Here is a 26,795-nt window from a genome sequence, read left to right as displayed (position 1 = left end):
CCGGGAAAACAAACTGCTTCAGTCAAAAACCACTTCAATTGACATTGCCGCAAAAAAAATAAAAGGATTGAAGGCTTCCATTCAGAATCTTCGAGATGTTGGGGTGGACAACATTATCAAAGATGTCACAGAAAAAGTTAACCGGAGAGGAATTGATGGTGGCTTTCCAATTAAGAGGAAGCGCACATTGAAGCGGATGGCACTTTATGAAGCTGAAGATGACTCTCACCTTCTCATAACAGAAACAGAGTTCGGATCTCAGTGCAACCTTTTGTTTGACATCATTATTACACAAATTGAGTGGCGGTTTGAGGCTGTGTATGCAGTATCCTCTGATTTTGACTTCCTCAGTGGGCATTTACTCTCTAAAAGTTCAGTAGATGAACTCAAGAAAAAAGCTGCAAATTTAACTCAAATTTACAAGGTAGATTTAGATTCTTCCGATTTCCAGTCAGAAATGGCAAGCTTTAAATACCAAGCTGACGCAATAATGGACAACTTTGAAAAATCTAGCCCAATAGACATTTTGCAGCTCATTCAAAAGTATTCTTTGTCCGATGCTTATCCCAACACGGCAATTGCTATTCGCATCTTCCTTACCATACCAGTCACAGTTGCTACGTGTGAGAGAAGTTTCAGTAAACTTAAGCTCATAAAAAACTATATGAGGTCAACAATGGGTCAAGAACGTTTGTCTAGTTTGGCTATAATTTCAATTGAAAATGAAGTGGCAAACAAAATTGATTTTAATGATGCCATTAGTAAATTTGCCTCAAGAAAAGCCAGAAAAGTGACATCGAGGGGGGAGGGCGCAATTTTCTTTTTTTGCCCGAAGCGCAAAATTGGCCCGGTACGGCCCTGTATATTATACTCATATGCCCGTATAATTGTATTAACTAATCATTAAATTCATTACATGGAATTATATAATCAATTGCAGATTACTATGATTGTTAATTGTTTTTTTTTCTTGACTATTTCACAAGTTTGAAGCGTTAAAGTTATGGAAAAGTTGTCAAAAATAAGTGGGAGGACTGATCCTGGTTGAAAGTATTGTGTTGAACTTCGTCCAAATCAGGTCGCAGAAAGGCAAAACTCGAATATATGTTGAGTGCAACTTTTGTCAGAAGAAGATCACTGGTGGAATTAAGAGACTAAAGGGGCATCTTGCAAAGACTCATAAGAATGTTGCAGGTCGTCGACGAGTTCCCATTAAGGTTCAAGAAGAAATGAAGTCGTTTATGTTGAAAAAGACCGAGGGTAAAAGAAGAGCATTCGAAGAAATGGAGGAGATTTGTTGAGTGGGAATGCAAGAGCCATTTGCTACTGAAGGCAATCCAAATTTACAAAAAGCACCAATAGCTTAAGTGTAGTCAAGTTAAAAAAACAAGTTCATAGACCCATTTAAATTTTTTATACAACATTCAAATATTGGTGGCGAGAGCGCGTTTCTTTTATGAGGATTCAATACCGTTCAATGTAGCAACAAGCCCTTCATATTGGGATATGATAAATGATGTATGTGGATTTGGAAGGAGATTTAAACCCCCAACTATGCATGAGTTGCGAACATGGATTCTAAAAGAAGAGATAAAATGCTGTTTCTGCCACTATTGATGAAGCGAAACCTTCATTGATTGAGACCGGCTATAGTATTATGTCTGACGGTTGGACTGACACAAAGGGGCGTACATTGATGAACTTTTTAGTTAATAACCCGAAAGGTACTTCTTTTTAAAGTTCATTGATGCATCGGATCAAGTAAAAGATGCAAAGTTGCTTTTTAGATTACTGGTGGAGATTTGATGAAACCTGTTGTTACTCAATTTGCCACTGCATTTCTTACTTTGCAAAGTTTGTTTGGAGCAAGTTATGGACTTGAATCCTTTTTTACTTCAAAAAAGTAGAAAACCAGTGCTTATGCATGAAGCAAGTGAAACTCAATGATTTAGTTTACTCTATGTTCAATTTGAAACTAAAACACAGGCAGTTAAAGAAGAAAACAATTGAAGATCCCCTTTTTTTGAATGATGTAGGCTCTGGTGATGAATGGATCTCAGAGCTCCAAGATTCTAAGGTGGAGGCCTATGAAGATCTTGACGCAAATATAGCTCTTGATGACCCTACTAAAGTTGAAGAAGGTATCTCAACATACAAAGAAGATAAAGAAGAAAAACAAAAGTATAGGATATAAATTTGAATAAGTTTTTTTATTGAAAAATATATATTTCCTTTAGGTAACAAAAAATTCTAATTGATGATGATGATGAGGATTTTCCACATGCCGAAGAGGAAAGCGAAGATGAAGGGGTTGAATTGAATTTTATGTACAATTCCCTCGAGGATCCTAATAGTAGCACTAGTTCTAGTGACAATGGCGATGATTGATGGGTTATGACTTATGAGATTAGACCATGTTTATTTTGAATCTGTGGAAGTTTGGAACTTCTATTATTTTTTTTGGAACTTCTAATGAAAGAATGATTTTACTTTAGTGTTATTTTTATTGTTTTTAATCTTTTTCTAAAATAAAAAAAAGTTTTTCTTAAACAAATTGAGGCTTACGTCCCAAGCGCATTGAGACTTACGCCTCGCCTCACATGTAGGGAAACCGTCTCAATACGCCTCACGCTTTTTTAAACCTTGGTCAAGACCACTCCAAAGTTAAAATGGATCCCGAAAATGAAATCTTTGGCCCCATAAACCTCTATAACCGTGTATCATATGTTTATATTTAACCCAAAAATAGTTTTGCCGTTTTTAGACAAATGCATTGGTTGAACTTTCAAATGCGAAATCTTTTTAAAACAATATTCAAACAAATGTAAAAGCTTTCCAAAAGTTTTTAAATTCACATTAAGTTAATTTTAAGTTTAACAATATTAACTTTAACAATTAAGTTTAACAATAGAAACTTTTGAATTCCATTCAAAACTTTTAAAATTTAAATAAATGGATTTTAAAAGTTTTGAATGGAATTCAATTATTAATGTGTAATAAATGGATTAACAATGAAAACACAATGGTTTTCTGAACGCAAACTTGTATTAAAAATGATTCTTCATAAGTTTAGTTTGCATTTCAAGCTGAAGCCCGGGCTTTTGCGGGTGATATGTCAGCCCAGTAACCCTTTTGTAACCCTAAGTTACGCCACTGTTTTTGTGTTATTATAAAATCGTTTAAAATAGTATTAAACATTTTTTTATTTTTATTTAAAATCAAATAAATCATCTACAAATTTTTCTACTTCATCAATATTAAATTCTTCATTTATATCTATTTTTCTATCAGAATCAAGTTGATTAAATTCATCTTCTATCTCTTGAAAGGTATCAAAATCATGTTCATTGTAATCTTCTTCTTTTTCGGAGATATCATTACCAATTTCTTCAACAAAAGACGAAAACCTTACACGAACATCTTTGTTTTCTATTATATCAAGCGGTTTAATAATGTCGGTTGATGTATTTTTACTAATTAAGCTTTCTTTATCGCTTAATACTTTTTCAAATGAATTTGAATCACTGTCTAACGTTTTTTTTAAGAAACCCAAGTTGCTGTCCGATACCTTTCTGGTGAATTCTAAATTGCTATTCGTCGTTTTCTGTATAGAATTAGAACTTGTTTCCGAAATCTTTCTGTTAGAATCAAAGTCTGACATATCTTTAAGAGAATCAGAACATTCGAAAGATATTTTCCTTGTTGAATCCAGATTTGATTCTAGAGATCTAATTTCAACGTGTAAACTATTTAGAGATCTCGTTTCAACATGTAAATTATCTGGAGATCTCGTTTCAACGTGTAAACTATCAGTAAAATTATTTTGTTCAATCCATTCATTAGGTTCTGATTCGAACCCTTGGTTTATAACTAGCTTACTTTTAAAAAAAATATCGTTGTCATTAATCATTTTTGAATCAAATAAAATGGGTATCAGATCGCAATCTGTAGCATCTTGGAATGTATCCTGCCCCAGGTCTTCTACGTCATAGATATTCACTAAAAGTAATCATAACAGATTTGATATCCATATATCTACCTTAGTTATGTATATATTAATTTTTTATTTTTTTTTATTTTAATGAATCTATTACTTTTGATTATAATTAACTTGATGATAAAAAAAATTATTTGGTAACACAATATAAATGTATTTTTATAATACATTTTATACTCAAAAATAACTTTTTTTTATTGTTAGTTTACTTTCAACAAAGCTGCAACCAACCATCGTTTAAGTTGAGAGGTAATAGAAAACGAAGATTAGTGTTTAAAAACAAGAAGGCGTTTGACAAAAGACTTGAAAAACTTTAAATTGTATGAACGATGTAAACACGATGACAAGAAAGGATTGCAAAGCACCGGTGAAGAAAGCCCGAGAAAAAAAACTAGATGAATTAAAGTTTTTGGAACATAAAGGATCAGTTATATTAAAAGGATGTAGCATGACTAAAAGAAAAGTAACTCAAGATTAAGTTTTATATTAAAAAAAAAAGGAATGGTAATTTGCTTAAGAAGCGACCATGGTAGTGTTTGTAAAAAAGAGAAAGAGATGCATCTTTTTGAATATTGTCTAAAAGAGAAAAGACATTAGGACAAATTATTTGTAGTAAAAAGAAAAGACAAAAGTCTTTTCTCTTTTAATTGACCTTTTTAATTGAACTTGTCTAAACGAGATTCGAAATGCGCTGAGTTGGCAGAGCCCAATTCAGCGAATCAGAAATTTGTTTCCGATTAGCACAACTCCGGTGTGCTAATCGGAAACAATCCCTTTGTTGCGGTTTAGGGTTTGTTAATAGTAATGAGGCAATTGCTTGGGCTATAAAAAGTATACTGAGTACTATCTACGCTTTGAGTCAAGTTCTTTAACAAATTTAAAAATGAATAAAGTACCAAAAACTAAAAAACACAAAAAACCATCGTCATCACCAAGTTCTCTAAATCTATCATTTACTAATATTCGTGGTCTTCGAAGTAACTTTTCTTCTGTTGAGTCTTATCTCTTGCAAAGTTCACCAGGCCTACTTGCTCTTAAGTCTAAATTTGATTTTAGCTGTCTCATCTTGTGATCTTAGTATTGATGGTTATCTTCCTTTAATTCATAAAGACTCCAATAGTCACATGCTTGGTCCGATCATTTACATTCGTAAGAATTCACCCTTTTAACGGGAAACTAGGTTTGAATCCACAGACTATTCTTTTATGTGCTTTCGTTTAGCACCACTTTACTCGATTGCCTTTCTCTTTGTTCTATATCGCTCTCCTTCATCTCAAGACTGCACTCTTTTTGATGTTATTTCTGATCAAATTAAACAAGCCAATTCTCTGAATTAAATCAAATATCCTTCAGCCAATATCGTTGTAGTTAGTGAATTTAATGCTCAATACACTAAATTGCTTGGCTCTAGTGTTAGTGACTCTGCTCAAAAAATTTGTCTTTCTCAATCCCTAATTCAAATTGTCAACTTTCCAACTCGCTTTCCAGACAACACGAATTATTTACTTTCTCTACTCAACTTATGTCTTGTTTCTGATTCCAGTAAGTGCTCCGTTTCTCCACACTTACCCTTAGTTGCTTCTGATCACAGTTTGATCTCTCTAAAACTATTATCTATTCTTCTTCATCATCTGAATCCTCCTATCATTGTACCTCTTATAACTACCTTAAAGCTGTCTGGGACTCTTTCCGTGATTGTCATCGATATGACCCTTGGGTAAAAATCTTTCGTCTTCCTGCTGACAAATATGCTTCTTACATAACTTCGTGGATTCAGGCTGGCATGGAATCTTTCATTCCCAATCGACAATTCCAGGTCAAGCTTCACTCTTCTCCATGGTTTCCTCACATTGTGCTGCTGCAATTGCCAATCGAAACCATTACTTTCATATCTATCTGCAAAACAATTCTTCAGAAAACAGACGTCTGTTTATTACTGTTAGAAATCATCATAAAAAGGTTTTGTCCAACGCCAAAATCCGCTATTCTCAGGTCATCAAATCTCGTATTTCATTTCAAAAATTAGGCTCTCGTGACTTCTGGAGAATCTTTAATAGTATCAATAATAAGAGCAAATTTGTTATTCCACCTCTCTTGTATGGTTCAGACTTTGTCACCTCTCCTAAAGACAAAGCTGAATCGTTTACTGAGAAAATTTCATCAATATCATCTCTTGATTCCATTAGTTGCGTTCTACATGATAAAGCCGTCAAACAGATTGATCCATTGCTTGACAGTCGTATCACTCCAGCATCTGTATCTAAAGTGATTTCCAGCCTAGACTCTTCTACAGCTTGTGGCCCGGACAACATGCCTGTTATAGTCTTGCAGAAGAGTTCTCCGGAGCTGTCGTCTATACTTCCAAAACTATATTTTATTCTTATTTTCCAGTCTGCTGGAAAGCGGCATCTGTTATCTGTATTTTCAAAAATTCTTGAGAGCGATTTGATTCGCCTAACTACCGTCCCATTAGTTTTCTTCCTATCATAAGCAAGGTTTTTGAATCTTTATTTAACAAACACCTAATTTCTCATCTTGAATCTAATAACTTATTTTCTGATCATCAATACGGATTTCGATCTTCTCATTCTACAGCTGATTTGCTAACAGTAATAACCGATAGATTTTATCGTGCATTAGACAGAGGTGGAGAGGTTAAGACTATTGCTATTAACATTTCTAAAGCTTTTGATAAAGTTTGGCATGCTGGTCTTCTCCAGCAGCTTTCTTCTTATGATGTATCTGATAACGTCTTTAAGATTGTTGAATCCTTCTTTTTCAATCGTTTTATAAAAGTTGTCCTCGATGCACAGCACTCTTCTTCATATTCCGTAATTTCAGAGGTTCTTTAAGGTTTTATCCTTAGACCTATGCTCTTTTTAATTTACATTAACGATCCAAACATTCTGACATCTAAGGTGGCATTGTTCGCTGATGATACTACCATTTATTCTTGTCATAATAAGAAGCCAACACACTCTGATTGCTTGGAGGGGACATTTGAGCTTGAAAAGGATCGCACTTCTACTACAGTATGGGGCTCACAGTGGCTGGCGAACTTTAATTCAGATAAAACTTACTTTTTTTCAGTTAATCGTTATTGCAATAATTTAGATCTCCCTATGTTTATGAATGGTAATGTACTCAATGAGTCATCTACTCTTTACTTTCTAGGATTAATTCTTATCTTTCTTGAAAACCATATATCAAATGCATTAGCATCTGCTAAGGTCGCATCTCTTTATCTAGCTCAAAGCTCTCTTACTTCGGATTCTATTCTCTATCTCTATAAATCTTAAAGCCGGCCTTGTATGGAATACTGTTTGCCAAAAACCCATTGTAAATATAGTTGGACATGCTCTTGCAGCCAACCTCCAACCATTATCACATTGTCGTAATATTGCTTTTCTTTCTCTTTTCTACAAATACTATAATGAGCACTGCTCTAAAGAGTTAGCGTCTCTTGTGCCATCTACTAAAATTCATTCTTGTGTTACTCGTCATTCGATTAAGTCTCATCCTTTTTCGGTGACTGTTCCTAAGTGCTCCAAAAACTCTTTTTCCTCTAGTTTCTTTCCTCAAAAATTAATTATTTTGAATTCGCTTCTTTCATCTTGCTTTCCTGATTCACATAGTTTATAATTCCTTAAGTTGTCCGTCAATCGTTATCTTGGTCTACAATCTTCAATTTTTTTCTTCCAGTAACTTCCAACTCTAATTTGTGGTTGCTTACAGCCTTGTTGGAAGCAAAGATGTTAAAAAAAAATTAAAATAAAAAATAAAAATTTATTCAATATTAATACAATTCTTGCACTGAAAATTCATTATTTTTTTCAGTCTATTTAAACCGTCGATTATAAGGAGTTATTTATCATTAATAAGATATAAAAGTCATTTATCGTTGATAAGGTATCAATTATAAAGTGTTAAATTCGAAAAAAGCTTTTAAATATTACGTTAAGGACTACGAAATATAAAAATACAATTAGTTTCAGGATGACAACTTAGAAGGTTTATGATCTTCTAACTTAAAAAAACTAAGTATTTATAAATGTAATAATAGAGTTACATTACATTTTTTGACATTAGAAGACATCAATAACTATGAAATGATGGAAATGATGATGAAAAATGCGACGAAGATGGATAGAAAAACTGCGCACATTTTTATTTGCGCTTATTCTTATTTACTTTGAAAGTTGAACACACATAAAAAAAAATCTATTTATAAAATGAAAGCGAAAGTCAAACAACTACCTGCTCAGTTAACTTTTAAATATCTTAACCCTGCATCCATTATTAAACATTAGGATATAGTAGACGCATTTGCAATTACACATTAAATAATTAAAAGTAAGAACTATAATTTTACTTATTCCGCTATCCCATGACTTTCTAGAATTGAAGGTATCAATGCCAAGTGTTTGATGCACACTAGAGTGCGTATAATTTGGTTGAAATACAGGATAACTACGAGCATCCTCTGCATACATAGGGTTTAAAATTAAACTCTTATTTCTTGAGTTATTTAGAGTCTGAGCATCTAAAGTCTTTTCGCTGTATCTATAAACATAGTTTATAGTATTTGAAATATAACAAGTATTTAGAAAAAAGTGTGAAAAATATATAATTTAAAATCGAAACAAAAAATTAAAATAATACAACTCACGTGCACCATTTGCTGTATCTAAGGATTATAAAGAAAACAATCAAAATCAGGATTGCTAGTATGGTGGTCACAAAAACTGGCACTATCCATGTGTTTTTAGATTTCGTAATTTTTTCTTAAAATTAAATTAATCATTTTAACTACATTATTTAACAAAATATACACAACGTTATCAATGAATAAAAACGTCACAAAAAAAAATTTAAATAAAAGAATAAAAATAAAAAACGCCTATATCATTTTGTAATTTTAACCATTGACACTAATAATTAATTTTAACCATTTTAACTATTTTAACCATTTTAACTATTTTAACCATTGAGACTAATAATTAATTTTAAAATTTTTAAAAAAAAAATCTAAAAAATACCTACAACTTTGATTGTAACTTCAACCCTGTTTTCACCGACAACGTTTTTGCAAACGCAAATATAAGTGAACAAACCGCTAACTGTTGCGCCAATCGTTATATTTTGCCCCGTAATCAACGCGCGAAAAATCCCTGTTTTATACCATTGTACAATCGGTTGAGGATAACCACGGGCAAAACAAAATAATTTACTAGTCTCTCCAACTGTGAGCGTCTGATCTTTAGAATAAGAGTAAATAAATGGGGAATCTATAAAAAAAACATAAAATTTATAAATTTTAGAATTACGTATGTAAGCTGTTGGATATAAACTTAAATCTCTTTTGTTTTAAAAGCTAAACACAATAATCTTACAAGCAACATCTAGATATATTGTCCTGCTAATGGATTGTACTCCATCTGTGGCAACACAAGTATACATGCCTGCATCTTGTAATGTTGCATTGTAGAATGCTAAAAGTGATTTATTTTTAAACGGTTGGTCATTTTTAAGCCATGCAAAATCAACAAATCCTGGGTTGACGATGGCATAACACTCCAGAGAAAACATTGCTCCAACATTCATTGTAGTGTTTTTAAGCTTTAAGTTGCTAGGAAACTGTAAAGGATCTAAAAATAATACTCAGTTACTATTATGTTTATATGCGGGAGTTTATAAAACAAAAAAGTTATCTAAAATAATAAAATTAATTCTAACAAGACACGTTCAAAAAAATGGCAGAAACTTTTTCTCCCATGATATTTTTTGTTTTGCAACTAAAATTCCCATAATATTCTGGTAGCACATTTCTAATTGATATTTTGACAACATTCGTATATTTCGCTTTGGAGAATATACTTTGCACCGTAATATAATAAGAACTGCTTAAGCTGGTAAGTTCGTTGTTTTTAAAATATAATTGATAACTAGCATTAGGGTTCGAGATGAATACAAAATACAAGTCCAATGATTTACCGGCGTCGACATTGATTGTTTCCGATTCGTTAAGGAACACAGGAGTCACTAAAATAATTCTGTTATATTAAAAATAGATTTTGCATAAAATAAAGTTTATTAAATAAAAATTTAATTTAATTACCTCCGTAAAAAAGTTCAATTTTTCTTTTGGCTCCCACACCAATTTCATTACTAGGAGTACATTCATATACTCCTTCATCTTGAAATGAAAAAGAAACAATGTTTAAAATTCCTGAAGAACTATTTGATATGACGTTGAAATTGTGTTTTATTGTATAAGTTGAAGGAGGGTACGCTTCAGAGGTGCAAACCAAAGTCACCGACAACCCGTCACTGATAATATTTGATGTTACATTTTTGAAAAACAAAGTCGAATTTGAAGGAGAATCTATAAAGACACATGTTTAGATTAACTTTTTGTATAAATTTACTAAATGTATTAAACGTAAAAAGTATGTAATATCAAAACACAACCATGAATGCAACCATAATCTTAGTGTTGAGTTGACTTTTCTTCTGAAAAACAAAAGCTGAGTGTTGAGTTAACTATTCTTCTGAATTCTCAGCCATTAGATGTATATCTACCATTATTGCATTATTGTGTGCGAGTCGACAACTAGTTTCCAACTCATTTTTATTTTTATTTTCTTGAGACAATATATTAACTTTTCACAAATGGGTTTAGACAGAAAAAAACTGAATCAAATTATACCACCAGTTCTAGCATGCCCTTACTTCATGATCCTATCACTACACTAGTGTTTTGATTGTAAAAAAATAAAAACGAATCAATTTTTTTTCACAATCATAGTCTTGTTATTAATCAAGTAAATAATCTTGTATTTATTCTCGTTTATCGTGTTATAAATAGTAAGAGTTTTTTTTTTGTTAATGAATTTTGTAAACCTAAAAGAGCATTGAATTATTTTTGTAGATAAAATTTACAAATTTGTTACCATGGTTGTTTGATAAATGTTTAAATACACACATCCAATGGACTGAGAAAACATTGACCATTTTCGATTTCACTTTTGTCATAAAAACCTTTTTGAAAATAATTAGGCAAAAAACATATGTTCAAAGATTTGAAATTAGAGCCGTATTTCGAAAAAAACAAACGCACCTTTTGCTTAAATATTTAACATGTTATTTAATATATAATATTTAACATTCCACAAAATGATGAATAACAAAAAAAAAACTTATTCTCTAATTTAATTTAATTTTAACTTTTTAGTTTTGCACAAAAAATAAAGAATTGCAGTAATTCGATTGCAGTAATTCAAAAATGTAATTGAAAAATGTTAAAAAAATTAGAGTTTTAAAATAAGGACACTCTCAATTGCGCATGCACAGCACACCTATGTTTACAGAGCAAATATTTATATATGTATTATTATAAATATATTATAGATAGTCATTATTATAAAAGTTACATGTGCAAAGTCTTGCCAATTTTTGGTATGCAACTGTTATTTTGGGTGCACTAAAACAATTGGGCTGCTAAAAATTATTGCGTGTTATCTAAAAAATAATTTTTTATCTATTCTAAATTTAATAACTATTTCATAATATGAGACAAATTAAATGACATTTTATAATATTATTTGAGACAAATTAAATGCTGTTGGCATTTTATGATAATATATGAGACAAATTAAATGCTGTTGGTATTTTATAATAATATATGAGACAAATTAAATGCTATTGGAATTTGTTTTTAAACTTTTCAAGCCCTCAATCAATAATGTGATTGAGATGCTGTCCAAGTACCTTCTCTTTGTCAAATCTTTCATTGTTTTAAATGATGCTTAGTGACCAGAAGATATAAAAATCTCTTGACACTATTTTAATCAAATAGGGTATGTGATAACATTTCCAAATTATAACTTTTGCTCCAATTATGTTTGCCCCAATTATGCTTGGATTTAGCGTTCTTATAGCAAAAATAAAACAATACATTAAATTTAAATTTCAAGAAGCCACCTTAAGTTTACACAGTCAAATGTTTTGCCTTTATTAAAGTTTAAAAAACCTTTTAAAAAAATAGATAATATATAAAATAGTCAAATAAAACGAAGATCATACAAAAATTAATAATGTTTATTGTTTTTTTTTAATTATTAAATAAATATTTTGCAAATGCTTTTGGATGGTGTTCTAGAATTTCCGAATAAGATAAAATTAAATTAAAAAAGAAACTGAATAAATTTTTGCAACACACTTGTAAATTTTTGACCGTTTAATAATATTTTTTCTTTGCAAAAAATGGGCATAAAAATTGTGAATTGTGAAATTTGCCATCAGGTAAGATAAAACGTATCCTTGTATATTACGCCGGTCAAGAGTTTTCCAAATATATGAGTTTAAAACAAAAACAGTGGTTTATGGGATTGCATGACACTAACAGTTAACTGACAATTAAACCTCTATAAAGTTTTCATATAAGTTTTTAATAGATTCACATTAAATCTATTCTTATATAAAATATGCCTCGATAAAACATTTTAGAAAAAATTTGGAAAAAAAAACATATACCGAAGAACAAGTCATGTTTGCAGATGTTAAAGTACAAAGTGGTAATTTTTTTAATAAACAGAGTTGCTCAATTATTTAACATACAAGTAATAACTCTTGGCAAGTCCACAGCTTATGTAAAACTGTTTTAACATACAAGTAATAACTCTTGGCAAGTCCACAGCTTATGTAAAACTGTTTTAACATACAAGTAATAACTCTTGGCAAGTCCACAGCTTATGTAAAACTGTTTTAACCTACAAGTAATAACTCTTGGCAAGTCCACAGCTTATGTAAAACTGTTTTAACATACGAGTAATAACTCTCGGCAAGTCCACAGCTTATGTAAAACTGTTTTAACATACAAGTAATAACTCTTGGCAAGTCCACAGCTTATGTAAAACTGTTTGTAGTTGTATAAATAGTTGCTCACTTCGAGCCGCTTTTTGCACGCAAGAAACAGTACTAAAGTATTTCAAGACATTAAATGCAAACTTAGCGAAGCAGATAATAATTAAAACATCTTATGTCATTTGATATAATTATGATGATATTGGCTTCTCAGGAGATCAAGACAATCAACACATAGTTTGCCGTCGTGTTTCTAATCGACCTCCAAAGTTGTTTAGCAATAATGAAAATAAATAATTATACTGTTGGTCCAGACAATGTAGCATATTATTGTTTTATAAGTATTTATATTTTAGTCATGGATGGACACTTGTAACATTATATTTATCAAGTTTTACTTAATTGCATTGAAAAAAAAAACCTTGGTAATTTGTTAACCAGCTCCTTGTCACACATTTTGAAAACAAAAGAAGTTTTTGAAAGTTACAATATATTTTTTGTCGTATCAATAGAGTGTAAGTTGCTTCAACAGTTTTATGCATAGACAAAGTTCACCAATTTATCAAGAGAGGGTTATCTAGTCAACTTTAAGCAAAACTTTTCAGCTCTGGTGAAGTTTTAACATAATACCGGTTTGTTTCCACTTGACATTAATAATAAAGTTGATCAGTAAAATTACAGTCAATTTCATAATTACGAATCAAGTTTATATCTAGGAGTCAAGTTTAAAGATCAAGGAGTCATAATTGCACATATTCGTGGTTTTTTATAGATATTGCCTATTCATTTTTCTTTTGCAAACATTGTCTATTATATCATCGTCTATATTAATCTTGACGTATCAATTTAAGAGTAGATGGAATTAGTAGTAAGTAGATAGAAAAATGAAAAAGTGAACTAAATGTAAAAATTGTTAAAAATGTCTGAATTGAACGGGCAGAGAATATTAGTAAGAAAACTTTTAGATTTTAAAGATAAATCTAAAATTAAATAAATTTGAAAATGAAAAATATCTATATAAACGAAGATTACTTTTCTGAAACAAAGCAAGTTAGAAAAGGTTTGGCTGGGAAAATGAAAACAGAAAAAGCGGCTGGTGAATTTGCTAACGTATCTCTTGATAAGTTGATAACTTGCTATTGGGTAACAAAGAAAAGCAAAAATTTATAACTAATATGCTGCAATATTAAAACTTACATTTAATTTTCAATTAAAACTATTAACTGCAATACTTACATTTAACCATTAGTGTAAAGCTTGTTAATTTTTGTTCTGGTATCCCTGGCAATTCAAGTCTCAATTCAATACTTTGAAAACGTTTCTCTACTTTATCAATAACCAATTTAAATGCTATTGTCATACTTTCATTACGACTCTCAATTAAAGTAGTACTTACACCATTAGTAACAGATATGTTTCCTAGGTACCATTTTAATTCTGGGAAAATATTACCTACAACAATGCTGCATAATGAAACCTTAGTAAACTCAATCGGAGTTGGATTTGAAACAGTGTTATTTACTAAAGTTAAATCTGAACAAAAGAAATAAGTAATTTACAATAGTTCTATACAACAAGTAATAAATCAATAAAGTTAAATATAATTAAAAAAAACCTAATAGAAAACCTAATAAATAAAACTAAAATCAATGACTAAAAATTAACGACTAACCAACAACAGTTAATTTTGTATTGCTAAATATTGTTTCGTTTGCGTACATCACTTCGCATTGATAAACGCCATTATCCAAGACACTGACATTTTTTAAAATAAATACGTTATTTACTAGAACTGCTTTGTCCGGAAAATTTTGAACTAACTTGCCATTAGTTACTGAAACTAGTATCTTCGTAAAAAAATTTGACTCATCGAGAATCCCGTATTTAACTCTAATTATTTCTTCAGTGTTATATTGCCATGATAGGTAAACGTTGTTGCCAATAATTGCGTAAATTTCTGACGCAGGGTTAGAATAAAATTGCAGACTCAAAACTAAAACATATTTTTAAATAATTTTTATATGATTTACTTATTAGGATGCTAAACATATGAAAAATGATTTAAAAAAAAATCTTTGCATAATTTTATTTTATCAAAACGACATAGTCAGTTTTAAGAACTGTTTAGACATTTTGTTAATTAAAGTTTATCTAGCAACACTTCTTGTAAACGTTTAAAATGGGGGTTTTTAGTTCACTTTTTTAACTGAGAATATCAACTTTGCTCTACAAAAACTAGTTCTAAAATGCAAATTTTGAAACTGCTAACAATATATTTGGCGTGTGAAAGTTACATAAAAATTTACCATATCGAAGTTATTAATTCTTAGGCTTCACAAACATTTTTTACAATTTTCTGTTGCATTCCATATGTATATATGGGTATATAGGCGCCCCCAGATCTTTTGCGATATCTATTTTCAAATGTTTAATGGATGTCCATTGATTCTGCGAATCTAAAATAATATATAGAAAAAAATTGAGGTTACTGAAGTAACGCCATTTTCCGGGTATTCTTAGCTGCAAAATTTGAAATAGCCTCATCATAAGACATGCTATTGAGTAAATCTGATTCAACGGAAAGGATCATCAAGTAGCTGATTGCTTCTAGGCTATTTTTGAACAAAGATAACCAACTTGCTGAAAAATCTTTTGTTTTCAGATGTTCAAAAGGCAATTTAAGATCGATTTTAAGTGAAACACAGAGTTGGGTAAGTGTTGTATACAGTCCCTTTGCATAAATTTCATTTAGAAGTTTTACAAGTTAACCGCTGGTTAGAATGTTTCTTCAAACGAAAAAAAATTATTTTGCGTTTTTTTTTTTGCTCTTTTTACTTAAGTCTGCTAGATAGAGTTTAGCAAATTTCTCAGCTTTTAAACGTAGTTTAGGGAATAAAAATTGTTAATTAATCTGTCTGGTCAAAGCTCGCTGAGCATGCATTTAGTTCTAAAAAGTCGTCTTTTGAACTTTCAAAAGACGTTATTTAGGTACAAAATGCCGGCAGGGTAAACTCCATTATAGATACCTGCCGTATGAACACCATTTTGTAGCCTTGACTACTTCCTTTCAAGGTCTTTTAGCTTAAGAACCTCCCTTTATTTCAGTAATGAAAAACGTAAAAAAAAAAAATTTTTTCGCTGTGGAACAAATTAAGACTAATGCCCTTTATAATGGTAAACTTTATTGATTTCCTTATTTCTTGAATACCTTCTCAAACCACCAATTATATATATATATATATATATATATATATATATATATATATATATATATATATATATATATATATATATATATATATATATATATATATATAATTATATTAAGGTTGCATGGGCTTTTCTTTTCCTAGTGATTATTAATTAAATGCAAATAATCTTGCTGCGTATTTTTGTTGAGAAGCCTAACTCAGTTTAAAGTTCTGACTATATTTCTTATCAAAATATAGTCTGAATGCATTTTTTTTTTTTTACTTTATTGTTGAAATAAAGTTGAAGCAAATCGTGTCTACACGTTAGCAAAGTATAAACAAAAATAAGGTGTAGTAACTAAAAGTTATACTTATACAACTTATCCAGCTGTTAAATACAAAAAACTCTTATTTATGTATACAGGCCCTTTCAGAGATTGAGTGAGGCCCGGGCCATTTACAAATTTTGAGGCCCTTACCATAAAATAACTGCCATTGCATAATAAATAAAAAAACAGCAAATTAGTAATAATTTTTATTTTAAAAATGCTTTTCTTGCTTTTGCAAATGCACTGACAACTGTTGAAAAATCGAGTTTTCACAGTTAATATTCAACATTGCAAGTCCATTCAAGCGTTCTTGTCCCATGGTTGAACGGTGATAGTTCTTTACTTGTTTCAACACATTGAAAGACCTTTCTCCTGAAGCCACTGAGACAGGCAAACTGATAAAAATTCGCAAAGCAATTGATATGTTAGGAAAAACACCAGACAGTCCAAGTTCTAATATTTCTTGAAACAATTCTTTTGGTTTGCAATCTGATGTAAAGTTTGTGGAGTAAATTTGTTTCAGAAAGATTACCTCATCAGAAATATCAGACAGTATTTCCTTGTGGTACTTTTTTTGAAAGTTTGTTGTGGCACTGAGTAGTTCTTCATTGCTCATCTTGTTGAAGTGCCAAAGAAATCCAAAAATACTACAAATTTGTTGTTGTGACTCAAATCGACGTTTAAGACCTGCAAGAATAGAGCCGATTATTACATAAAATACATTGATTTTATAGTGCTGTTCTGAATCAAATTGTGTTTTCAAATTTCGAGTGGTAGAAAATTCTGGTGAAATGTCAATATTCATTGCAATTAATTTTGACTCACTCAGAACAGCATCCCATTTTTCACGAATCTGTTGAATGCTCTCCATGAGATTTTTAATGTTTTCCATTTCAACATCTAGAGTTGCATTTCTTGCCTCAATTATAAGATTGGTTTGGTGAATCATTGTGAGGAGCTTCATCCATAAAGATGACATTACAATGCATTTAAATTTTGACAAATAGTTTTGAATGGACTGAAGTTCTGACTGAGCTGATACTGTGAGATTGAGAGATTGCAGCTCTTTTAAAGCTGTTCTCAGTGAATTCAAGTGTCGGGCAACTGGTTTTACTGCTTCAGAATTGAAGAATTGTTGCTTGAGAATTTCCCACCTTTGTGGACTACTGCTGAAGAAATTGTACATTTGCTGCACAATTCCAAAGTAAAGAATTGCTTCTTTTCATGATTCAGCACAGTCAACACCAACAAGGTTTAAAGTGTGATTTCCACAGCTGGCAAACATACAGTTTGGGTTTTCTTCTAGCAAAACTGCTTGCACACCTTTGTATTTTCCAGCCATGTTTGGACCATTGTCGTATGCCTGACCAGTACACAGTTTAAAATCTATGTTCAACAAAGTTAGAACGTGAAGAATCCTTGCTGCAAATTCTTTTCCAGTTTTTTTTGAGTAATCGTCAAAATAGAGAAACCGTTCTTCAATGGAAAATTTAGATCCATCAATTTTTATATAACAGATAATGAAAGTTGTTTGCTCCTTGTGAGAGCAGTCTGGTGTTGCATCAACAACAATTGAAAAATATTTGGTGTTTTGAATCTCTTCAATAATTTTGGTTTGAACAAAAGATCCACAGAGTTCAATAAATTCATTTTGAATCCGGGTGGACAGATAATGAACTTGTAAGCGCTTTTTGTTCAGTTGAGATTCATGGACCTTTTTCACATGCTCTGATAAAATTGGATCATAGTTGCTGAGGAGCTCAATTATTCCGAGAAAGTTTCCATTGTCAGGGTCATAAATGTGTTGACTGGAACCAAATAAAGCAAGCCCACGTTCAGAAAGAAAAAGAATGACGTTCAAAAGGCGCTCAAGAAGTTTTGTCCAATTACTGGTTTCAGTTGACAATTCTGTTATTAGTAAATTATCAATAGAACTTTTTCTGAAGGCTGCTCTACTGGCTGATTTCCATTTGACATAGTTTTGTTTGTGTAATACAGACATTTCATGTGCTGGTATTCGGTCTTTCAACTTTCTCCAACCCCTGGTGATATTCCAACCTAACTGTTCTGAAAAGGTGGATACCTTGGAATCACTTTTGTTCAAAAGAAAGCAGAGTGCACAATAGAATGACTGTTGCACATCACTCCAGCAAAGCCAATCTCTTGTGCATATCTCACCATTGGGAAGAATTTTTGATCTCAGACGAGTAGGAAAGGCGTGATTATAAGAATCTCGTGGAATATTGTTTGGAATTAAAAAGTTTGTTTGGAAACTTTCTTGCATTTGAGTAATATTTCGTTTGTCAACAGTGCAAATGTCAAACACAATCAATTTTGATATATTAGAACAATCTGATTCACATTTTTGGTCCAAACTTTCTGAATATGAAATTTCAGAATCAGAGATGCAATTATCATTTGAGATGGCTTGCAAATTTGTTTCCCTCTGCTGACTGTTGCTTTGGTGAATCAATGAACTTTCACAATTTAATTCCAAGCTTTCTAAATCTGTAATTCCAGATTCAGAGACACAAGTTGTATTTGAGATGTCTTGCACATTTGTATCTATCTGGGGATTTTTGTTTTGTTGTAACATTGATTTTTCAGAAGATGTAGTTCCGGATATTTCAATATCTGATTTACCGTGTGTTGGGTTGGCTTGATTTTCCAGTGGTCTTAGAAATGATGTTATTGACTTTAGGCTCTTTGTTTCTTCTTCAATTTTTTGTCTTTTTCGCCTTTTGGATGCACCACTTTCAAATTTTCTCTTCATGTTTAAATTTAGCAATGACATTAGTTTTAAAAGTTTTCGATCTTGCTGCAAACAACAATTGTTATTGACTGAATTAAAATAAATATCAGAACAAACTTAATACAACACAAATAATTTAATTAAAATAATAATTATGTGTATTAATAATCAACTAATTAAGTATATTAAAATATTGTCTCAACATTGATTAAAATATTATGTAATTGCTCATGTTATCACAATTTAATAAAAATATATTAAATTTCCGAAAAAATTTGGAGGCCCCTATTTAGGTCGAGGCCTAGGCCAAATGGCCCGTGTGGCCCCCCCTCTGATAGGGCCTGTATGTATATATATATATATATATATATATATATATATATATATATATATATATATATATATATATATATATATATATATATATATATATATATATATATATATATATATATATATATATATATATATATATATATATATATATATATATATATATATATATATATATGTATATATACACTAGTGGCCATTGAATTAAAGCCACTTGATGATTTTGCTGTAAAATGAAAAATTTTTAAAAAAGTAAGAACAACGTCATGCCGTTCGGTTTGTTTATATATGACGTCATTATTATTTATGTTATGCATATTATACACGTGTTTGGCTTTGTATTTAATTAAATTTTATGATTTCTTGCTGAAAAACTATAATGTTTTTATCGCTTATTTTAGTGTGATAATGGGGAAAAAGCCAGATATTAATGATTTTGTCAAGGGGCAAATTGTAACATTGAATGCTGAGCGTTATTCTCAGCGTGATATTGCAAAGAAACTGAAGATTTCTAGAGGTGCCGTTGAGAATGTTTTAAGATCTGGAGGTGTTTCACGACGTTCCAACTGCAAGGGAGTACGAAAAACAAATCATCGCGATGATTGTTATTTGAAGAGCATTGTTGTGTCTAGTCCGCATACTTCTTCTGCACGCGTTGCAAGCCTAGCTAGTGACAGGGGTATTCAAGTGAGTGCTAGGACTGTTAGGAGACGTCTGTCAAATGACTTTGGTCTTGTAGCTCGCAGACCAGCGAAGAAACTCTAATCACGAAAAAACAACTCCTCCAGCGATTGAAGTTTTGCAGTGCGATGAAAGACAAGTCAAGGGAGTGGTGGGAGAAAGTCATGTTCACAGATGAAAGTACCTTTCAGCAGCTACGAGGCCCTGGTTACAATTATGTCCGACGTCCTGCCTCTCAGCGATTCAATCCCAAATACACCATCAAAACTGTCAAACATCCACCAAGCGTCATGATCTGGGGTGGCATCACAGCAAGTGGTCGGTGTGGACTGCACATCTTCGATAAAGGGGAAAAGGTCAATGCCAAAAAGTACTTGGAGGTTCTTGAAAGTAAGCTTCAAATCCACATGAACATCTCAGGAACAACAATTATGCAACAAGACTCAGCCCCTTGTCACACCGCAAAGATTGTCCAAAAGTGGTTTTCAGACAACAACATTGAACTTCTTTCCAATTGGCCATCAAATTCACCTGATCTAAATGTGATTGAAAATTGTTGGCAAATTATGAAAAGGAAAGTTGCTGCACATCGTCCTACATCAGAAAAAGACCTGAAAGAGGTTTTGAAGCGTGTGTAGACGACAGAAATAACACCGGAATACTGTAGAACACTTGTTCATAGCATGCCTAATCGCATTAATGCTGTACTTAAAAATAAAGGATATCCTGTGAATTACTGACTTTTATTCATCGTTTGAGCTAGAACTTTATTCAGTGTATTGTAAGGTTAAAATTGCATTTGATAATATGCCTGCTAGACCTTGTTGCTAGAGTAAACTGTGTATTTTCCAAAAATTTGCTGCTGGCTTTATTTCAATGGCCACCAGTGTATATATATATATATAAATATATATATATATATATATATATATATATATATATATATATATATATATATATATATATATATATATATATATATATATATATATATATATATATATATATATATATATATATATATATATATATATATATATATATATTACAAAGCTTACTTTGTTCTACTATATATAAGGAATAACCATGCAAAAATTTGGACCAATTTGAGCAATTTTAGGGATCAATAGGATTTCAACATTTTATATATAAATATATATTACAAAGCTTACTTTGTTCTACTATATATAAGGAATAACCATGCAAAAATTTGGACCAATTTGAGCAATTTTAGGGATCAATAGGATTTCAACATTTTATATATAAATATATATTACAAAGCTTACTTTGTTCTACTATATATAAGGAATAACCATGCAAAAATTTGGACCAATTTGAGCAATTTTAGGGATCAATAGGATTTCAACATTTTGGGCAAGCACCTAATTTTTGTATCCACAGGCAGGTACTTAATTACATAATGGCAGCTGCAGCAAAAAGTTTTGCTGAAGTTTTGCTTGTCGGCAAGGCCACAAACCAACTCTCTTCAGCAAAATTGGCTACGAACGGTGATTCCATCCGCTGCCTCCTCTTTTACCACCTCGAAGAACACCTCGCTGTGAAGGACAGTATTAATCGCACAGTTAAAGATATCAATATTATTTGGAGCAAAGCAAGAGTTCCGACTCAAAGGATTGATTCTGGTGAAAGAAAACTGAAGAAGTTGAATGGTGAATATCAATTGTTGAAGGTGTATAGGACGAAAGCATATGAAAGCTGCAAATTTAAGGAGCAAATGTTCAAAGACGACCTGATGGAACTTTTTGACTTGGCCACAAAGAACGGACATCATGACGAACAATGAAGACAGACAATTCCTAACAATGCAGAGAGAAGATGTCACGAGTTCAAGCATGGCTGGAGTGGATCGCAATCTTGCAGAGAATGAGACGAAGAAGATAGTATAGAAGCTAATGAAAATAGAAGACTGAAAGAGACAGAAAAGTTGCAGCAAATAGAAACATCTGGTCCTGCTTTGGATATCAGTTCTTCTTTTAAGTCTGAAGACGAGGACGATCTTCCTGATCGTGGATCTATTCATGCTGTTGCATCAGAAGCAAAGGCTTTAGGTCATCCTCTTGAAGACCTAACACTGTCTAGGAGCACCATCAGAAGGTCACGGATGGCTACCCGAATAGAAGTAGCTAAAGCAGAGAATAGTTTTTTTTTAATTTCCTTTTCTTCTCCATTGGGATAGGAAACTGCTTCTGGACATAGCTGGTGCAAAAGAAACCGTCAATTGCTGTGATTGGCATCAAATTACTGTGATCGGCACTGGAAATGGCATCGAGAAGTTGTTGGTAGTCCCAAATATTCTTGGAGAAAATGGGGAAGCACAGGCTGCTGCATGCTTAAAAGTACTAGATGACTGGAATCTACGAGAAAAAGTTCAAGGTATTTGATACGACTTCCCCCAACACTGGCATCCATCAAGGGGCATGCGTTCTTATTGAGGAAGCCATTGACCATGAACTTATAAATATTGGATGCTGTCATCATGTCCTAGAAGTTGTTCTGAGCAGTGTCCTCACAGCTGTTTTTGGTGGGACGGGTGGAACAGAAGTTGATTTTTTTGAAGAGGTTTTAGAAGAAATAGCCATACATCAGGTAAACAGAGTATTCACCAGCTAGAGACGAAATCTTCAAAGAGGATACCAAAGCTCTTCGGACGGAAATGGTTGTCTACTACACTAAAGCTATAGTACATAAGCAGCCTCGGAAGGATTACCTCGAGCTCTTTCGGCTATGTCTTGTCTTCCTCGGTGGAAGCAGTTTTAAGATGGAGTTCCTGTTCCGAGCTCAAGGAGCAATGCATCATGCTTGATGGATGTCGAAGGTTATCTAATCTCTAAAAATTGTGCTACTTGAAGGTCAGTTGGAATTGACTACTAAAGAAAAGAAAGGTCTGAAGGAGCTGGCATTCTTCGTTTCTCTCATTTATGGACGTTTCTGGCACGAGGCTCCACTGGCTTCATACGCTCCCCTGAATGATGTAATGATGATCGGGCTACTCAAGAAAGTACCAAATCGTATCATTGCTGATGCAGCTTACACTGCATTTACTCGACATCTGTGGTTCTTCTCAGTACACCTCGTGGGCTTAGCTATTTTTGACAACCGAGTCCCTCTTGATGTTAAAAGAGCCATGATAGTCAACCTCCTGCTTCCAAAGACTAAATCTGCTCTGAAGAGAATAAGCACGTGTGGCACAGACTTTAATCATCTTGAAAAGTTTGTGACCCAAAGAACATTTTGTCTCTTCAAAGTACTTAGTATCACTGGAAAGGAGGAGACTAAGAGTTTCCTGTTGAAAGATCAAGAAGCATGGGAATCGGATGCTTGCAACCAAAATTTGAAGGATCGAGTCGACAAAATGAAGGCTGTCAATGATAGCGAGAGCGTGGCATTGCTCATATCCAGAAATATAATGAAACCCTCAATAAAGATCAAAAACAGTTTCTTCTTCGTTTTGTCCAGCGACATTGCCAGATTTACCCATCCTCCTCTAAGGCAGCCATGATTGCGGTAGATGACATTTGGCATTACTTATATGTCATACTTTTGAAATCAGTATTATAATAATTTTTCATATTAAATTTTAAATATTAAAATATGAAAATATTAAATGTAATTTTGACTCTTTTGACCGTAAACATAAAAATGTCAAATTTTCATTGACCCCTAAATATTGTCCGATTTGCATCAAATTTTTACAAAAATTAACTTAATTTAAATGTAACATGTTAATCATTGTGGTGAAAAAAACTTCCAAACTTCTTTTTTTTGAACCCCCCCCCCCCCCTAATATATATATAAATATATATATAAATATATATATATATATATATATATATATATATAAATATATATATATATATATATATATATATATATATATATATATATATATATATATATATATATATATATATATATATATATATATATATATATATATATATATATATATATATATATATATATATATAAGATGTTAAATAATAATAAAAAAACAAGTAAAATTTTACAAAAAACGTAAAGAGTACAGTATATCGATTCTTTTATTGTTATATACTTTACTAGTATACCAGATAAATTCAATTTCATAGTGTTTGCTCTCGAGATGCTGGAAGTTAATTCATTTATTAGTCAAAACGTAAGTAAGTTGGGTCGTTAAATTCAATTCCAGTGAATAAAAAATCCTTATTTTTCAATTTTTAAACATTTAAAAGCAGATAAGCAAAGAAAAAATGTATGCATGGTAAAACACAAAATGCAAATGAGGCTTTAAAAACAATCATGTGGTCTTGTCTGACAAAAAATAATTTGTTTAAAGAGAAACAACAATTATGAATACGAATTTAACTTTAATACATTTTAAAAATGAAAAAAAATTGTATTCTTGTTGTTTTTGAAAATTTTGGGTTGACAGATCTAATTTTACACCAATTTACTTAAAAATTAGATAATAAATTTGTAACGTTACGCCATTTCGTTATAACGAGAAAACCTAATGACGTTTTTAAAAATATACATTTTAAAGCTAATTTGAGTAGAGCAAATTTGATTTTTTCCCTAAAAAAAGTGAACAAAAATAGAAATAAAGATCAGAACATAACGGAGCATAACGGTTCAATTACATTTTATGTAAAAAAGAACCCTTAGGTTCATATGCTATAAGAAGTTATTAGGATTCAGTGATATATTTGTTAAGATTATAACTTTTTAAACTTTATTTTATACTTTTTTTGTTTTTTTAACTTTTTTTTTAAAACCTAAAACATAATTAACATTGGGTAAAACTTTCATTTTCACCTTTTCATAGAATGTTCATATTCTATTTGCCCTTGTTTTGTTCTGTATTTGCTTATATCTAAAACTGTGTCATTTTTTATTCAAATTATGCAAAGAAATGTTGATAAAAACTGCGTATTACTAATAAAAAAACCTTAGTATAAATGTAAAAAGGTCATTAATCAAAAATACTTGATATAAAAATACTAGAGTAAAGGTGCCGATTGTTGAATAGTAACGTAATGTGGAGTATTGGTGTTTTTCAGAAATTGTTTGAGGCATCTACATTCATACATATTTAGCTATTGTAGCCATCTACAATAGCTAAATATTAAGCATGGTAGTGTTTTAAGTTATTCGATAACGTAGCCCTAATCTCATGTGCAAACATAACCTTAAAATATCGCGAATGTATTATTTGGTGTTTGCAGTTTTTTTACATCTATACAAACAAACTTTATTGTGATTTTTCTTAGTACGTTTGTGAAATTGAGGTAGGTAAGCAGATATGTTACCTTATTATGCTGTATACATAGTTTATCTGTTAAAAGTTGCATGTTATTAACTTAACAACATGTAACTAACCAGTGCCTTATGTGGAATACCAGGAAGAGAGTTAATGTCTTATTCCACATCGAGTATTACACATTGACGAACTATGATCAATATTAATCTTTCTGATTGAAATAAGTTCACATATTCCGTTTCACTGTTTCTTCTGTGGAGCTGAATAATATAGGCTAATATAATAGCAAAACTCCACATTAAATCCACATCTCTCTCCACATTAAATAATTCAAGTATTCCACTTCAGGATACCAAAAAATGCAGAAATTTTTTCAGATTTTTTTGTAAAAGTATGCACAAATACCTTTTTACGGAAAAAACAAAAAATGAAAAAACGCTTTGTGTAAAAACACTGCTGTTAAAATAATTTATTTAATGCACAACTTAAAAGTATAAAAGTTCAAGTAAAAATGAAAAAATAAATAAAAACTTACTTTTCAAAATACAGTAACATAATATAAGCAATTTATACATTTTTATATTTAATTTAAATTTTATATAAAACGCAACATTTTACAGTTAGTTCTGTTATGCATAATTTATTATTTTGCACTATAGAATCTTCTCCATTATTTATTGCATGGATTATTTTAATCTGCATTAATCATGTACGAACCGTTTCAATCTGCTATATTTATGGAGATTAAAATGTAAGTAAGGTTAAGATGATCTTTAATTTAATAAGCTAGAACATTGGTCTTCACAAAATGGGATAAAGATTAAATGCTGCAACTCTTAATGAGATATTTTTTATCGAATATTGGCGTTTTCTATTGGCTCTGATTGGTTTTGTGGCAACACATGTATATATATCTATATATATATATATATATATATATATATATATATATATATATATATATATATATATATATATATATATATATATATATATATATATATATATATATATATATATATATATATATATATACATATATATATATATATATATATATATATATATATATATATATATATATATATATATATATATATATATATATATATATATATACAGTCAGGGTATTCTACAAATCGATGTGTTCAATGTTCTTAAAGAACAGTGCTATAAAAAATTTGTAAAAACACTTATCTAAATATCTTCTACAGTCTTTTTCACCTTCACCAGCTTCATCAGGAAGATTCTTCCTGACTTCCTGATAAACCTAGTGAAGGTGAAAAAGACTGTAGACGAAATTTAGATAAGTGTTTTAATTAATTCATGTATATCGCGAAATCTACTTTAGTCCAGGAACCCGCCTTATGGCAACATATGTATATAT

The 26,795-nt window shown here is 31.1% G+C and overlaps 1 protein-coding gene across 2 annotated transcripts; it reads right to left on the bottom strand.

Annotated features, from left to right (window-relative positions):
* Window positions 1–3,187: 3,187 nt before the first annotated feature.
* Window positions 3,188–26,039, bottom strand: LOC101240019 (hemicentin-2). Of its 2 annotated transcripts, none has more exons than XM_065788897.1 (10): window positions 25,944–26,039; window positions 14,535–14,855; window positions 14,099–14,395; window positions 10,116–10,382; window positions 9,992–10,039; window positions 9,391–9,645; window positions 9,037–9,285; window positions 8,667–8,781; window positions 8,370–8,560; window positions 3,188–3,999 (listed from the first exon to the last, which is right to left on the bottom strand). In XM_065788897.1, the coding sequence occupies exons 1-10, from the start codon at window positions 25,981–25,983 to the stop codon at window positions 3,209–3,211; spliced, it is 2,574 nt and encodes an 857-aa protein (XP_065644969.1). In that variant the 5' UTR covers window positions 25,984–26,039; the 3' UTR covers window positions 3,188–3,208. The 2 variants fall into 2 exon arrangements, with proteins under 2 accessions (XP_065644969.1, XP_065644967.1); XM_065788895.1 differs by having other exon boundaries at window positions 9,734–10,039; window positions 25,944–26,037.
* Between the last annotated feature and the right edge of the window lie 756 nt (window positions 26,040–26,795).

The sequence above is a fragment of the Hydra vulgaris genome, chromosome 01, assembly GCF_038396675.1.
Source record: "Hydra vulgaris chromosome 01, alternate assembly HydraT2T_AEP".
NCBI classification, from domain to species: domain Eukaryota; kingdom Metazoa; phylum Cnidaria; class Hydrozoa; order Anthoathecata; family Hydridae; genus Hydra; species Hydra vulgaris.
This window is presented reverse-complemented; position numbering and strand designations above follow the sequence as displayed.